Source organism: Branchiostoma belcheri, unplaced genomic scaffold (assembly GCF_001625305.1).
Source record: "Branchiostoma belcheri isolate BF01 breed outbred unplaced genomic scaffold, Haploidv18h27 scaffold98, whole genome shotgun sequence".
NCBI classification, from domain to species: Eukaryota; Metazoa; Chordata; class Leptocardii; order Amphioxiformes; family Branchiostomatidae; genus Branchiostoma; species Branchiostoma belcheri.
This window is the reverse complement of record NW_017804664.1, coordinates 1314750-1332566: the sequence shown is the minus strand read 5'-3', so window position 1 is coordinate 1332566 and position 17817 is coordinate 1314750. Positions and strand designations below refer to the sequence as shown.

The following is a 17817-nucleotide window of genomic DNA, read 5'->3' as shown; positions in this document are numbered from 1 at the left end:
AGGCGAAGTCCTCCCCGGGTACTCCTCCATGGCCCTGGAGAAAAATAGAATGTACATGTCTATTTACAGTTGCTAAGAATTAGCAACAAAATTCACAACAAGTGTGAAGAATTAGCAAACTAGTATACTAGTATTCTAATTTTTACATAATTGAAGGCATTTGATAATCAAGAAAACTTGAGTATACTAGTATTCTAATTTTTAGATAATGAATCATAAAACAAAATAAGTGATTTACCACTAGAATGACAGTTTGCTACCAGGCTACATGTATAACTTATAGATTATTTGCCAAACCTGTTTATGTAACAGTTACTTACAGCTACCAGCACTGTACCTGTATGCTTGCCCTCCCCTTCGCCCTTCACATGACAGGCAGAATGTTATTCAAAGTGCATATTGTGAAAATTTCATAGTGTATTCGAAATATTCGGGCCCATTTGATTCTAATCTGAATGTGATCAGAGCTGTTTTCAATGCTGTTAGAATGCAGTACATGTAAGAATCTCAATGCCACCTGTTTGAGAACTGTTTGTGTTTCTGGATATTCTTAAAATTATCACTGGATTCAAAATTTTTACATTTATGCTCATTCTTACATGTATGCCCAGCCTGACTGAGTGGAGACTGGATACAAGGCTATATTGAACAGTGAATTTTAACTGTAGCAGTATTAATCCATTTGAAATATCAGCGCCTTACCTGGTACCGAGATAGAAGGGCAGTACAAATATTTCCTGTTCGGTGCACAATTCACCTGCATCAAACCTGCACTCACTGGTACTACTAGTAGTTTTATATAAAAGTGTAGGCATATGTGGATTTTTATTTGCTGCATTGACTTTCACATTGTATTACTTTTAAGTTCAAAAGAAATCCTGGCAATGATTTCCAGTTTTCTGTGTAATCTACATAATTCCTATGTTCTGGGTGACAGTGAGTGGTACAGGTAAAATGTGTCTGGTACAGGTAATTTTCAAAGTTAATGTAACTTACTGGGGCAAAGAAAACTACTAGAAGCCCAGTTTAAGTCCCTTGTACATCAGCATGTGAAGCGGTTCCATTGGGACTCCTTCTGGTTCCCCAGTATTGCATGCTGCGACTCTTAATCCTACCCGCTGCCATTTCCTCTGCTTCGGCGTACTACAATACAATACAAAAATTGACAGAAACAAATATACATATGTCATATGTCAAATATACATATGCGCATGGTAAATACATGTAGATACGTATCAATTTACACATCATGACATTTCAGTAACTCCAAAACTACCTTTATCAGGGTCAGTTACTGATACATCAGCCTGGTAAGTGCCATACATATAATAGGTTGTAGATCTTTTTTAAAACATCCACAATGCTTTTTCTTGCTTTGATTGATGAACTCTTGAATACAGTGAATTGTGTTTCAATGTATTAGTATATTACAGTAAAAAAAAAGTGCTTTCCCTTTTTGTAGGCTAATAGTATAACTTTGGATAACACCACAACACAGTACCAATTTGATGAGGATAGTTATGGAAGTAAAATATGCCTGATGGGGGATGATAATGAGTGGTGAGAAATGACTTTATCCTTTCCCTTTAATTAATAACTAGGGAGTGACATTTTAACTCTGTTTAGCATAAACAGAATGAGGGTCAAAGAAACATGAAATAAAATGCAACTCATGAATCTGTTTTATGACAAAATACATGAATTTTGAATTTAAAAAAACATTAAATGTTCTATTTTCTATTTAGATACATGTGTATAGGGAAATAGTAACCCGTAATCAAACTAATGCTGTCTTAGTGACATGTATGGTCAATGATGTAATGTCCTTCATAATATGATACCAAGCTCCTTGATAATACTACATCTAGTCAAGTTACAGTGTAACGTATATATTATACATGTACTAGTAGTTTGATGCTGCCCAATACTATCCAAGCAGAGGTTTGGGTTTTGGGGGTATTTTTAGCGTGTTTTCAAACTTTGGTGGGAAAAAAAAATTCAGTGCAAAAGAGAAACCCCGATAAAAAAGCCTAAAAACACGCTAGAAATACCCCCAAAACCCAAACCTCTGCTTGGAGAGTAGCTGCCCAACCCCATTCTGGAATGGAATCACCCGGGCGCGCGTACATTTGAATGCCGCCCCCACCCCCAATACACATTCAGACACACACCTACGTATACGTATATACCATTACCAAATCAAATGTATTACATAGGCAGTTGATATTTGACTACTGAAATCTTCTTTTGGCTGCTAGCCACATATCCAAACATATTCACTGGCCATTTGCGAAGAAGAGAAAACAGTCCAGTCGTGCCTCAACGCAACGCGGATTTAGCACTTAAACAACAAGGACTGAGAGTCCAGTGAGCTAGTGACTAACCTGCAGAATATGTAGCCTATAAATGGTCCAGGAATTGGTCCAGGTCAGAGTAGAGATGAAGAGAAAATATAAATCGCCAGGCCGTCCCGTCTGTCGTCCATTTCAGCCAAGCCGGCAACCAACCGCAAGTCTAGTCTCGCATTATCTCGCGACGGATTTTACAACTCTCGCGAGGACTACACCCGACCGTTTATTTTCTATAGTAAAGCAGTGAGGTTACTAATAACGGTCACATCCTAGGAGGTGAAGAGAGCCTCTTAGCTTATTAGTTACTATATAACGGTGGTCACCGTTAGTAAGTAGTTACTATATATGGTATGTGTATCGGCTGGTTCTGCGTAAATACACCATTATTTTACTTCCACCAGACTGACCTGTAATGTTAAGAGAAAGCAGTATGTACCATTTTTAAAGTCTTACTAATAGGTATGACACTGCTGAGGATCAAACCCACGACCTACCGAATACAAGGTCAGCACTCCGCCCACTTTGCACCGACTGGTACGGTAATGTGCACCACGTAAATATAAATTCTGAAGACCTGATGGCCTTGCGGTCATTGCACCTTTACCCTGGTGTTCATACGGTCATTGTTCATACGGTGTTCATACGGTCAGGGACATTGTTTGAAAAGTCGCTTGGCTAAATAATGTATATATGCATCGCTGCACATGAATAGTTGGTTACTACCACCCAGTCATCAAACCATGGTCTAAAGTAGGTGTGTTATTTACCGTGTAGCCTCTACCAAGATGGCTGGTTGGTATACTAGCTCCCGATGTCTCCAAACCCATCTGCTCTTCTCAGCAGTGATTGTGGCTTTTACACGTGGATCAGGTAAGGCTTGTTATTTACTGAAATTATACGTTACTGGTTCACTGTGTGTACTGTTACAAGTGAGGTGCTACCAGTTCACTGTGCACTAAAGCTGTGCGTTACTGGACCACTGTGTACTGAAGCTATGTGTTACTGGTCCACTGTATACTCTATTTCAGGGCCTACTGCTTCACATGTGTACTGAAGCTAGGTGTTACTCTGTATCAGCGTGTACTTATTTAAAAGTTACACTGTGTACTGAAGTTAAAAAAGGCTTGCTCTGCATATGTAGTAAATATAGAATACTACACGGTGTATTCTGTATCGCCCGACGTACCAGTCTGACCGTGACTCGGCTCGCCCAACGGCGGAAGGCCGAAGATTTAGACGGAACTAATTTTCAACATAAGGCGTACAGTTTTGTCCATACTAGCATGGTAGCTTACGTGGCTGCTCCTTATGGTTGGTTTATTAACGTACGCACATATTTTTTTACGTGTGTGTGTAGGGGGGGTGGGGGGTGGCTCTACTATTTGAAATTCTTTTCCGAGCCACTGTCTTTGTCTAATTGTGGTGACTAACTTCCATGCTTCCAACCTACGCTGCATGCCCATGCAAGTGTTCCCTATTTTAGCACTGATACAGAGGGATCATTATAAAATTCAGGATAACAATGTTCTCCAAGCACACGTGAATTCCTGACTGGTGAGAAGTGTGTGAAAACAACATGTTGCAGTTAAAAATCCAATCTTCACACAGGTAAGGTGGCAATGTCAACACTTTAAGTCTTTTTTTACTGTGTACATAACATCTCTTAACAATAGATGTGGTTATCAAATGATGTTGGCCTGTATCCAGGTTTGTTTAGTCTTGGTCCTTATATTAGCAGTCCTGTTTAGCCTTGGTCTTTATTTAAACAGAGTAAAAACCTCAGTGCTTTTAAAACCACTGCTTTTCAAGAATGCCCTGTAACAAAAAGTTACACATGAAAAAATATGACATCGTCACATTAACTATACATAACGTTACAAAATAATCAAGCGTCAAAACAAAATCGCTTTCCGTAAATCAATGTCGTTAAGCCAGCCTAAGGTTAGGAGGTCAGAGATCAGCAGTGTTGCTTTAGAAGCTCTCTAAACAAAGGGTTGAAGGAGGTGCATTGCTAACCGACGGGCCTGTAATGTTTTAATAGTCGCTTTATTTTGATTGCTTTTAATGTACTTTTTAAGTGTACTTTTTCAACGATCATGTGTATTGAAACACGCAGTTCAGCCTATGGCTTTTATGTGTTTGATAGAAATTAAACTTTTAATATTATTTCATATGGTTTTCCAGACGTGCACTACGTACATATACATTCTGCCGACCGTACCTGCTGGCCTTGCGGTAATTGCACCTTTACCCTGGTGTTCATACGGCCAGGGACATTGTTTTGAACCGTCGCTTGGCTAAATAATGTATGCATCTCCGCACATGAATAGTTGGTTATTTATACGTCAAACCATGGCCTGAAGCAGGCGTGTTATTTACCGTGTAACCTCTACCAAGATGGCTGGTTGGTATACTAGCTCCCGATGTCTCCATGCTTTCCTGCTATTCTCAGCAGTGATTGTGGCTTTTACACGTGGATCAGGTAAGGCTTGTTATGTACTGAATCTATACGTTACTGGTTCACTGTGTGTACTGTTACAGGTGAGGTGCTACCAGGTCACTGTGCACGCACTGAAGCTATGCGTTACATGGTTCACTGTGTACTGGAGCTATGTGTTACTGGTCCACTGTATACTCTATGTCCTACCGGTTCACAAGTATGCTGAGGCTAGGTGTTACCGATTCACTGTGTACTGGAGTTAAAAAAAAAATGCTTGTTATGCATATGTAGTAAATGTAATAAATATACAATACTACACGGTGTATTCCGTACTGCCCGAGGTACTAGCCCGACCGCGGGTCGGATCGCCCAACGGCGGAAGGCCGAAGATTTAGACGAAAATAACTTACGACATGAGACGGTCGGTTTTACCATACACGTATGGGAGTTTGATGTGACTGCTCCCTATGTTTGGTTTAGTAACTAACGCACACATTTCGGGTGTGGGGTGTGGTGGGGGTGGCGGCTGTCCCTCTATTTGAAGCCTTTTTCCGGCTGACTTTCAAACCTTCAACCTATGGCCGCATGTCCATGCAAATGTTCCCCATTTTAACACTGATGCAGATGGACTATTCTAGAACGATGTTCGTCAAGCAGTGTTCGAATTTACGTGTTAGGACACGTAAATTCTTGACTAATGATTTTAAAGAAATGAGTGAAAAGAAAACGTCGTAGTTAAAAATACAATCTTCGACATAGAGGTAAGGTGACAATGTCAACACTTTGAGTCTCTGTAAACTGTGTACATATTAACGCTAAACAATAGCTGATCAATTGCTGTTGCCTTGTATACGCGTTTTCTTTAGGCTTGGTCCTTAGCCCCCAGAAGCCCTGTTTAGCCTCGGTCCCCAGAAGCCCTGTTTAGCCTCGGTCCCCAGAAGCCCTGTTTAGCCTTGTTCGTTAGCATTCCTGTTTAGCCTTGGTCCTTAATTAGCAGTCCAGGTAATCCTCGTTTCTTAGCTGTCCTGCTTAGCTTTGGTAATCAGCAGTTCTGCTAAGCCTTGGTCCTTAGCAGTCCTGTTTTAGGCTAGGCTTCGTGGAACGTGCCTTAGGTCGTTCAGGTGACGGACAAAGGTCGCGTTGTTTGCTGAGCAACACGTTCTTGACAAGATGGCCGCTTGCTATTGTCGCCGAGGTCTCCGAGCGCTTTGGGCTTTCTTAGCGGTAACTGTGGGGCTTAAAGGAGGATCGGGAGTGTTAGGTTTGTATATTTGGAACGGACGTTCATCTGTAGTATTTGTTTTGACACATATTTAAGACAAATTTTACCTCTTTCAAATTTGCAGTATTTTTTACAAGCAGTAAGATAACCGGGGCTCGCGACACACCGATCGTACCTTTTATGACTTAATAAAAAATTATATTTGTCCCCCATCTTTAAACCTAGCTTAAGACTCTGAAGACTGTTCCTGTACATGTATGTAACCTGTTGGGTGAATACCGGGTTTGAATCACGGCCGTTTCCTAGACTACCAAAGGGCGTTTGACCAAAGGCTATACAGAATATTGACCTTTGATCAGTCCACAGAATAAAATGGTAATAGAAAAAAGTTTATTGCAAAGAAACGTGCAAATTATGATTTATAATTGCTCATTTGCTTGTGTTATTAACATTTTACAATACTTTGTTTGCATTAGATGCCGCTGTTGTCTCCACAACCTATGGTGACGTCAGAGGGTCAGAGTTCATGACCTCTGGTGTTGTCGGAAATGCCGTCGTTGACCGAGTTTTCACCTTCAAGGGGATTCCTTATGCTGCCCCACCTGTAGGAGACCTCAGGTAGTGGTTTTAAGGAAAAAGGGCAATATTTGCCATGAAAATGCAATTGAATACTCTGATGGTCTAGTCTAACTAAGAGGTAAATAAATAGTGAGAAGACAGAAAAAGATTATCGAATGAAATTTTCTTAAGATGATATGTTGGTTTAAAGATAAGACGATTTTGATCGATGATTAGATGCATGAATGAATGGGTAACACGACTTGCAGGTTCTGTTATTATGGGTTCACCACACCACGAAGTGGTGTGGTGAAACCATATTGCTTTTTCTGATGTTTCTTCTTCTCCTCCTTCTTCTTCTCCTGCCATTTTTTAAATGGATTCAGCTTCTTCATTTTAGCGCCCAAGGTCCTGAAATTTGGTATGGAGGTACAGTGGGCAAATACCCCTAGGCGTTTTTTAAATTATTGTGATACAGGCTTTTAGAATGATTTTATTTGAGTTTTTTGGCTGTGTTATAGCAAATGTATTACTGTGTTAGTTTGCCTTGTTTACCACGTTTGGGCATGAGTCATCACAATGGAATGCAGGGCATCAACCAATAGGCATGCAGCTTTCCTCTATACTTCTTGCTGATTGGCTGTTGGGATTTAACTTGATTAACACCTGCACAGAAGCATTTCCATACTGACAGTATGTCTGTATTCAAGTGTTTTGGTAGGTATTTCAAGCTTTCCTGCTCCAGCATTGGAATGCCGGGCATGGACGTTTTTTTTTTATTTTGAAAATCAACAGTTTGCATTATGCAATTAAAAATCCTAACCAATAAAGTAGGGAATAGCTATCCAACTGTTGTTTTAGTTGTATTTTACTTCATATTATAGTTATATAAATCATTGTTTTCCCTTGTGTTTCCCATTCTTTCCCTGCCATGTCGTAAAATGTGGTGAACCCATCGCTGTATTTGCTCCAAAGCAAATATTGGCCTTTCTAGTTCCAACTATCTTTGCTAGGTGGCGCCCTCCCGAGGACCCTGTCAGCTGGACATCCGAACGTGACGCCACCGAGTTTGGGCCGGTTTGCCCCCAGAATCCCGGAGAGGGGCCGGAACCGTACCCCATCTTCCAGGAATTCGTTGCTCGCAGTAACTCAACCAGCGAGGACTGTCTGTTCCTGAACGTGTACACCCCAAGCGTTTCCGACAACGCCAACCTACCTGTGAGTACCGTCGAACACTTTAATACAGTATAAGAAGTCATGAACATGTTTTTGCAGTTAGTTGGAAAAGTCATGGATAGAATGGCGGATAAATTGGAGATTGGGTTGATGGTTGAATGGGTGAGTCGATGGTTGGATGGATGGGTGGACTAATGGATGAATGGATGAATGGATGGATGGGTGGGTGGATGGATGGATGGATGGATAGGTGGGTGGATGGATGGATGGATGGATGGATGGATGGATGGATGGATGGATGGATGGATGGATGGATGGATGGGTGCGTCGAAGGATGGATCGGGAATATCGTCAATCAATATGCTTCATAACAGACAGACATATCGGACAGTCTTTCAGAAACATACAGTTCTATAGCGTGGTAGCGTGCGTAGTCCAGTGGTTAGCGATCCTGCCTCTGGACTAAGAGGTTGGGAGTTCGAATCCCGGCTGATGTCGCTCACCCGACATGCACGCTACTGTTTAGGGTCGCAGTCCTTAGGACGGGACGTTAAGCCGTGGTCCACTGTTCATTGTGCTTGTCGAAAAGAGCTAGGGGAATTTCCCCGGTACAATGAACCTGTAAATACTGTACATAGCGTCTGTCTTCTCTGTCACGACCAGTGGAAGATTAGCTCTTCAATGAGCTAAACTGGTTCGAGATCACTTTCACTTTATCTATTTCAGGTGATGGTGTGGCTACACGGCGGGGGTATGGTCCGTGGCTCTGGCGACGAGTACCCAGCCGAGATCCCCACGTCACTCCATAACGTCGTCATGGTAACCATCAACTTCCGGCTGGGTAACCTGGGCTTCCTGCCAACTCTGGACAACGACGCACCGGGAAACTTCGGTCCTCTAGACGCGGTACGATCTTTTTTTTTTCTTGCTTAAAAGCACCAAAGAGATTTCAGGATATGCTTGCATTTCTAGAGTGAGCCTATAGGGAGTCATTATAGGCGGTACCCGTATTGTAAATTCCGACGCATATTGTAAATTCCGACGCATGTTTTGCGGGGTCATTTTGATGGTTGGGAATCGGTTAGATTCAATATGGCTACCACGAAGATGCAATGTGGGATGGAAGGTCAAAGGTCAGCAAAAGATTATGGCATGAATGGAAATAGTGATACGTCATGCTACTAATCTTCTTTAGTATCTGTTATTCTGTCATCAGATTTTTTATTTCATACCAATGATACACAGCAGGAGAAAAAAACACTGTAAAGGATGTTCAATGACTCTTCTTCCTACGGAAACTCAAACACTTCAATCTTCCCACCGGTGACCTCGTCACTATATACACGTCCTTTGTACGGCCAGTATTGGAATACTGCGCGCCAGTTTGGCACCCGGGGCTCACTTGTGCACAGTCGGACAAACTCGAAGCTGTACAACGGAGAGCAGTTCGGACAATACTGGGAAGGCGTTTCACTAGCTACGAGCAAGGCAGGACAGACTTAAACCTTCCGTTGCTCTCAGACCGCCGGCAGAAGCTGTGTCTCAAGTTCGGGACTCATTTAGAATCCCACACACCGTCAATGCTGCCACCAAAGGGTTCGGACTACCACGACAGAACAACCAGAAACAGAGACAAGTATCGACCAATTAAATGTAGGACTGAACGACTCAGGAACTCCCCAATAGCTTACATTGTTCGCCTTTTAAATACTTAATCAAATTGTTAATGTTTTTAAGGATTAAGCTTTTAATATACCGTCTGATAAACCTATTATTGTATAAATGCTAAATTTTATCCATCAACGTTATTTCTTTTTATACTTATATATAGGATAATTGACCCATTGTTTTATTGTCAATTGAGCCCTATGTGTAATCGGAATCCGCAATTCAGCCTGCGGGCTGCGATGGATTTTATGTTAATAAACCATTCATCATCATCATCATCATCAATGTCAGGGATGGTATGTTCAGCATCAAGGACAGTACAGTGAAAAAATTTTAGTTTCAGTCTGAAAGAAATGCCATAATAAAATCACCAGGAAAAATGTCAAGATTTAGATAAATTTGATTGATATATACAACATACATTCATTTAATCAATGACATATAGAAAATAAAGATTATGACTATCTACCCCCACATCTTTTAACAGATGAAAGCCCTTGAGTGGATCCAGGCGAACATCAGAAACTTTGGAGGAGATCCTGACCGAGTCACCATCTTCGGCCACTCTGGTGGGAGCTGGGGCGTGTCCCTGCTGGTCATGTCTCCCCTGGCAAGGGGCCTGTTCCACCGGGCCATCTCTCAGAGCGGCGTGGCGGGAGTTCCAGTGACTGAGAAGGGTGACCTCACACGAACAGAGACCCTTGCTAGAGGGTTAAACTGCACCACGGCCGACTACGATGCAATGATGAGCTGTCTTCGAGGGTATGTTCAGCCCATGTTTTAGTTCTGAATTCGATTCGATTCTAGGTGTTTATTTCAACAATTGGTGCTCTTAGGAAATTCAAACTCTACAACTGGATAAATTATGGATAATAATTTCCGACCAATTTTGAGTGACATCCACCACTATTCTTTAGCGTCAATGATGAACTGGTAGATGTCACTCGAAACGTCCGGAAATTATTTCCTGTAATTGATCCAGTTTGAATTCCCTTTGAGTTTTTGTTTACCTGGATGTCTAACGTTCATCAACGCCATGCCCGTACCCAGGATTTTTAATGGGGGGGGGGGGGATTCTTCTCACTGCGAGCGCCGAAAGCAAGATTTCTACGGGTCTGGGGGGCAAGCTCCCCTGGAAAATTCTGAAGAAAATTAACCTTCTAAAATGGCATTTCCTGCGATATGATTTCAAAGAAAAAAAAATCAGAGATAACTTTTTAAATAACAAAGTGAGCAGTTTTATTTACGATTCCAGCCCCGCTGAAAAGACGAATCAATCCATCATTAACAACAGTCTTGGACCTTTAGTTAAAAATTGGACCAAAAAGTGTACCTTTGAGCCCTTCGGGGGGTTCGATTCGTCCGGCATGATCAAATGATGTTCATCCTTTGAATACAGTAAACCAGGTGAAGCTGTAAAGCAAGGAGCGGCCATAACAGCAGTCATCGGTGGAACATTTCTCCCGGAGAGTCCATGGGTACGTGTTCCTGTATTTGTTGTTCTATACTCCATTCATTTGTTGAGTTTGCAAATAGTGGTACATCACTGGACTATGAAACGGGGAGACCCGGGTTCGATTCCGGGTCCTACCCGAACAAGTCCGAACATGCGCCGCGACGTTGTACCCTTAGGAAAAGTACTTTACACGACTTTCCTTACTTCACTCAGGTGAAAATGAGTACCTAGCTTCGGTTAGGGACGTCCCTCGGATTGGACGTTAAATGGAGGTCCCGTGTTTGGGAGAGCCACACCCCACGCACGTTAAAGAACCCACCACACTTATCGAAAAGAGTAGGGGACCTTCCCGGTGTGAGTGGTTCAAACATTACATCCTGGAATTAGGTTTGACATCTTTGAAAAGGTGATAGTCACCTGTTATGTCAATCCTTCCACAAATGTGGTAAATCGTCATAAATAAATTGTGACCGTTGGGCTTTCAATGAACTTTTGGTGGTCTCCAAGGTTTTCCAATAATCAATGTTTTTCGGTCGCTCGTCGGTTACCAAAATCGTGTCAACTATCCAGAAGGAGCATATAGTTCCGGTTAATGTATTTGACATAAATGTTGCAAATTTACTTAAATTCATTAGCTTTCGATACTGTACACGAATTCCATCTTCAATCAAGACGTTTACTATATTACATTTGCCGTGTTTGTATCCAACAAAAGTTTGAAAAATAAAACTCAGCCTCTTGCTTAAAGGTATCGTTACAGAACGACCCCCCATTTATCCAATCAATCATTTATTCATATTCTTGAGTTTGTTCTTCTTTATTTGAAACTGATCGAAGTTTAGTATACGTAGTATCCCTTACAACACCTACAGGCATATAGAAAACCTTAACCCAGTCATGCCACTACATATACCCTCGATAAGAGTATATTAGGTTGTGAGTGTTGAATTCTACGTTCTGTGTCTTATTTTGATCGACATTTAGGCCACACCGATTTAATTTTATGGATGACATCCGCGCGCGCATTGATTTTCGCTTGTTCTAAAAAAAAATTACGTCGAAGCTCTGGCCTGGCTCTAGGCCTAGGCAGTCCATGGTAGTTAGCGACAGTACGGAGCCGGGCGCCCAGGCTACCGATGCTTCATAACTCAAGAACTCAGTACAGTACCGATTCATAAATTCGGCTTGTCGTATACGTCGCTATTCGCTAAGTACTGCCGCGAATTCACAATACCAGCTTTGTATTCCTGTGGTTAAGTAGCATTTTTATTTTGGGCCAGAATTTTTTTATTCGCCCGCGCGCACCGGTCTTTAGAGGATGTCATCCATAAAATTAAGCCGGTGTTGCCTTACTATACATTTACAACGTGTCTTACACAGGACCTGATGTTCAGGAAGGATATCAACAATATTGACTATCTCCTGGGCACCGTCAATAACGAAACTGCCTTTGTGGATGACGATGGGTTGACCAGACAGGAATTCCAATTGCAATTGCCATTCAGTTTACGCCGTATTACCGCTCAGTACGTGGTAAGTAAGGGGCTTGATCCTATTTACCTTATATAAAGCTATTTACCTATATTGTATAGAAGGCTACCTGTATGTGAAAGAACTTGTAAATATTGTAATGCAAAGGCTGTGGAAGACGAAATACACTTTATCTCAAATTGTTCCTTTCATAGCAACGCTCGAAATGAGTTAACTATTCAAACTTCTACAATTTACCCCAATTTTACTAAACTTACAGACCAAGAAAAAACTATTCTTCTTTTAACCTCCCAAAACCCACTAGTCTTATAAAGGTGGGACATTACGTCTTCCATGGTCTAAAACAGAGAAGTCAAACCCCTTAGACATAGTTTTAGACATAGCTGTAGCTCTAGACAACTACCTTTTATGATGTAGATTTTAGTTATTTTATACTACGTTTCATTGTTGTTTTATGTTTGTATGTATGTATGTATGCAATTAGCCCCCCGGGCATGAATTTGCAAAAAAACTTCTATAAACAGGGGTGCCAAAAGAATTCATAGGAATGTTACGGAATTCATATGAATTTCACAGAATTTATACGAATTTTGCGGAATCCAGACGAATTGTGAGGAATATATACGAATTTTCATTTTCCATTTCATTTTTATTTATTTATCCAGGGGTAGTATATTGCCAATGGCGGTTTTCAACGCTTCCTGCACAGAATTTTACGGAATTCATTCGAATTTTTACGGAATACATACGATCCATTACGCGGAAATACACTCAAGGTAGCACTGGACTGTTGTAATAGTCCAAAAAAAAAAGACAACCTCGGTCCATTAAATAAAACTTTCTATTCGAGGCATTAGCATTGGATTAGGTCACCTTTCTTGTTTTATTTTTTTGCGGGTTATTTGTTCATCTAACCTCGCCGCAACATCTGTTATGTAATAGTATGTTTATCTGAAGTGTAACTGACACTGTTAACTGTTCCGAATTGTTTATGTTCTTGTTGTGAGGGCTAGCCCTTTATAATAGCCTCCGGCTAGTTGGGCAGTCCTGGCTGCATACATATGTGTTATCAGCCTAATAAATCAAATCAAATCAAAATCTAACCTCCAGGGTGGGACGGTGGATGTGCTCGTTCAGCCTGTGACAGACCAGTATGTGGACCCGGGCAAGTGGGACGACAACATCTACCTAGGGTTCCAATTCCTCCAACAGGGCACCGACTCCGTGTTCGCTGCTCCGACCGTTCTGATGGCTCAGGCCGCAGCAGGTTTTGTTTATTTGTTTATTTATTTATTTATTTATTATAATTTTTCACAAAGTGAAAGGGAGGGCAAAACAGGTGCATACGCACCTTTACAAATTGCCCTCCCCCATACAAAGACACATATACAACATCATATACAACATCAAAATTTACATCGTCAATAACAAGTAAAAAATACATCAATATAAAAGGTTAAGCATAATTCAAATACATGTATATCTAATAAGTAGTTATAATATATTCTGTTGATAAAATAAGACTTAGTGCGGTCTAGAAGTAGTACAAGAACTAAACCCACAAGAAGTGGTCCAAGTACATGGCAGGTCAAGACTGTAATCTGTTGTAGGTGGCCTTCAGTAGTTTATGTTTAAATGATATAATATCCGACTGATGAGCTGCTCGCTTACCAGTACCGCGGAGGTCAGGGCCTAGCTTATTAGAAAAGCCTAGGATAGGTTAGAAAAGATCCTCCAATGAGCAACAAAACACTCTGTAAAAGCTGCAAATGCATTTCTAGATGTTGTTTTTCACCTCCATGAAGAGGGAAGGGGGATGTTTGTGGCCTGTGTGTTTGCCTGTGTGTCCTCACGTTTGTTTGTCTGTGTCTGTCTTACCGAAAAATGTGTGCACAACTTAAAAAGACATTGCTGGATGAATATGATGTTGACACGGTATTTCATAGGTGGATTAGGTGTTGGTCAAGGTGGAATTTGGGTTTTTGTACTGCGGCAGAACTTCTTGCTTTTGTATCTTTCTTTTTGATTTCAAATACTTGTTTCTCAACCTTTACCCATAATGTTTCCATTTTGCGCATTATGAACCCTAACATACTTAAAAGGGCAAGAAGAAGGGTAGTGTGTAGAGTTTGCTTCTTCGTACTCATTTACTCCTGATGCCCTGTTATTAATCTGTTTGAACTATCTCTACCCTTTAACCCCTCCGAAGCCTTGGGGTTATGTGGCGTAGTGGCAGCGTGCTCGACTCCGAACCTTAAGGTCCCGGGTTCAAGTCCTGATATGCCACCGATCCTGTGCCCTTTGGAAAAACTCTTTACAGGACTTTCCTCACTCAAATCAAGTGAAAATGAGTATTGTCTGTCTAGCACTTGATTCTATGTGTGGGGCACAACACCAGCAACAGCTACCTGTGTCCGCCGTGTATTGTACTGTTGCAATTTCAATAAATCAAAAAATCCAAATCCAATCCAAGCCTGATTGAGGCTAATAAAATGCTACATAAGGTTTGTTTAAAGTTGAAACTTTTGGTCCAACACAAAAATTCTCTCACCTAGAGCTTTCGACCAGTCACTCTGGTCTTCCTCAGTAGACTGACCTAGTGAAGCTTGTCACGTGGCTTCTTTGAAGTGTGACGTCAATACTGGGTCAAAGGTATCTGGTAGACGATGTCGGCCCCCGTCGCGGTTCAATGTAGGTCGATGGGCCCTGATGTAAATGGCTTCCTTCACCTCTCTGTCCCAGTGTTGACCTTTGACCCAGTGTTGACGTCACACTTCAAAGAAAGCACTTGACAAGCTTCACAGGGTCAGTCTACTGAGGAAGACCAGAGTGACTGGTCGAAAGCTCTAGGTGAGAGAATTTGTTGTGTTTGACCAAAAGTTTCAACTTTAAACATGTAACTGCCAACACAGATGAACTTTCGTGACACTACATGAGGTTTGTTTATCCCTACACAGAGCACGGCCGAGTTTATCAGTACGAGTTCCAGCAGGATTCAAACGCGTTCTCCTGGCGTCCGTCCTACATCATGGCGGACCACGGAGACGACGTGTTCTACACCTTCGGCATCCCGCTCCTGCGTGACGACACTGGGACCTCCTGGAAGTACAACTTCACCCAGGAGGAACGGGACCTGAGTCTGGACATGATGGCTTACTGGGTAAACTTCGCAACCAACGGGTACGTGGATTTAACCTGGGTACCATCTTCAGTATGTACCACCATCTCTCTTTTTTTCTTTAAAGTCTCTCTGAACAATTCGAAACTTTCAACGAAGTTGTGGGGTCGTATGGCGTAGCGACAGAGTGCTCGACTCGGAACCAAGAGGTCCAAGGTTCGAGTCCTGACATGCCACCGATATATTGTGACCATGGGAAAGGCACTTTGCACGAATTCCTACACTTCGCTAAGGTTAGAATGAGTATTGTATTGCCCCCTAGGTTGGTGGCGGCATTATTATCAAAGAACTTGAGTTGAAAAAACTTGAGTGTACCGTCACCACGTCTTGTGATTAGATGTTCGAATATTTAAAAGAAAGCTGGGGAGTAACCTGGTAACTAAAGAGGCCACGCCCTCCTTTGCCCTTTCGGTACAAATGGAGTTAAATTTGAGATAAATATGGGTTTGACTGCCGACTACGTCCGACCAACTCCTAAATACGAATCAACTACTAACGAACTTCCCGTCTACACCAGAAGGTTCTGGTTTGGGATTTAAACAAACATACATTGGTCGTAGAATAATTATGCCTTCCCTGAATTGCGTAATGTTGTAAGGTTACAACAGTCGTCTTTACACAGTTACAACATAGAAAGTTGAAAGAAAGTGTGGAACTACTTACATGACAATTGCAATATTTTGCAATTGAGTAAAAACAGTTAACCCGTGACCAGGGCTGATAAGACAAAGAGATACTCACTTGTTAAAACGTATAATTGTAGATTGCAAGAAATGTCAATCATTTTTTTTATTCCAACATTTCATGACTAAACATGGTGACGGCACACTCAAGTTACATCAACTTATTTAATGCCGCCACCAACACAGAGTACAAATACAGGAAACTGCAATACCCATTTTCAATTGAGGTACTAGTAAATGAGGAAAGTCGTGTAAAGTGCCTTTCCCAAGGGCACCAGATCAGTGGCATGTCAGGACTCGAACCTCGACCTCTTTGTTCCGAGTCGAGCACTCTGCTGCTACGCCAAACGACCCCAAGATCATTAAGTTCTTGCCTTGGTTTAATTTCTGCTAACCTAATAAATAATCTTGGGCAACCTTGCAGAGATCCAAACGACTCAACCGGATCAGCACGCATGCGCAACATGGTTTCCTGGCCACGCTACGTGACGTCATCTCAGTCGTACCTCCAGCTGGACGTGACGTCATCTGCTGACGTCAAACTTCGGGAGGACCTGATGACGTTTTGGAACGAGGAGGTGCCGAGGCTGCTGGGAAAGAATGTCACACGTGTTGGCTCTGGTGGTAACGGCGGGCCGTCGTGCTCCAGCCATTTCATACTGGCGTTATCATTGGTTTGCGGTCTAATTACGTCAATCTAGAAGCCCTCCCATTGGCTGGGCCTGCAACAAGCTTGGCAGCAAACACACCTTAGTCAGTCGTATCATGACTATGATCACATAGGCCACAAAGGTTGTGATTTAAGAGCCTTAAGTTTGTTTTTTGTTTGTTTGTTTGTTTGTTTTTTCTGTGAGTGAGTTTGACTTTTTTGTGTAACCAAGAAGCTATAATTGTTCAGGGTATAAAACGACTGAACATCATTTAGAATAGATATGTGGTGATTTGGCTAGTGATCCAAGTTCATCCGAGTAATACAATACAGTCTAAGGAAGTAAAACTTACATAAGAAGACTTAAATTTTCAATGTTAATGTTGGTAAACCCGTTGTACAATGTTTCATATCTCAGGTGTCAAGATCATGGAGCTAGAAAAGGTTTACATTTTCGTTTGAAATAGTCCTAAAATATATATTGGGAATTTTCAATATTAATGTTGGTAAACTGGTTGTACAGTGTTTCATCTCTCAGGTGTCAGATCATGGAGCTGGAAAAGGTTGATAAGCTTTTAAAAAAGTACGTACACAACATTTTTTCCTTAACATAGTTACAGAAAATCCTGAGCTCGTTTTGGACTAAATTTTTGTTTGTTATATTATTGCACACCATATGTATAGGTAGTCATGTTTTTCCTTCTTTTCCTGTCATTTCGTTGAATTGATTGAATTTCTTCCTTAATGGGCCGAATGACCTGAAATTTGGTATGAATGCCGAAACCCATCTTATACACTGTCAGACTTTATTCAATTTGTACATTAAGAGTTAGTTACATACACATATTCTTAAACATATATGTCACCAGAGTAGGTGAAGCGATTTCTCTAATAAGTCAGGAACTTTAAATAAGCTCTTGTTTTTCTACCTACTTTAATGAAAAG

General features: G+C 41.5%; 1 protein-coding gene and 1 long non-coding RNA gene across 2 annotated transcripts; one reads left to right on the top strand and one right to left on the bottom strand.

Annotated features, from left to right (window-relative positions):
• Positions 1-14: 14 nt before the first annotated feature.
• LOC109461981 lies at positions 15-2709 on the bottom strand. The gene is made up of 3 exons (XR_002139728.1): positions 2385-2709; positions 997-1143; positions 15-34 (listed from the first exon to the last, which is right to left on the bottom strand). It is a non-coding gene; the product is annotated as an uncharacterized LOC109461981 (long non-coding RNA).
• Positions 2710-5961: 3252 nt separating this feature from the next.
• Positions 5962-17431, top strand: LOC109462043 (cocaine esterase-like). The gene is made up of 10 exons (XM_019758539.1): positions 5962-6052; positions 6490-6631; positions 7585-7789; positions 8474-8653; positions 9903-10177; positions 10815-10893; positions 12252-12404; positions 13473-13629; positions 15320-15542; positions 16648-17431. The coding sequence occupies exons 1-10, from the start codon at positions 5962-5964 to the stop codon at positions 16922-16924; spliced, it is 1782 nt and encodes a 593-aa protein (XP_019614098.1). The 3' UTR covers positions 16925-17431.
• Positions 17432-17817: the final 386 nt, after the last annotated feature.

Bases quoted from the DNA above. Each gene is read 5' to 3' on its own strand.
- LOC109462043 (XM_019758539.1), top strand. From the start codon at position 5,962: ATGGCCGCTTGCTATTGTCGCCGAGGTCTCCGAGCGCTTTGGGCTTTC. The intron at 10,178-10,814 runs GTATGTTCAGCC...CTTTGAATACAG, and splicing joins ATGATGAGCTGTCTTCGAGG to TAAACCAGGTGAAGCTGTAA. The intron at 12,405-13,472 runs GTAAGTAAGGGG...TCTAACCTCCAG, and splicing joins GTATTACCGCTCAGTACGTG to GGTGGGACGGTGGATGTGCT.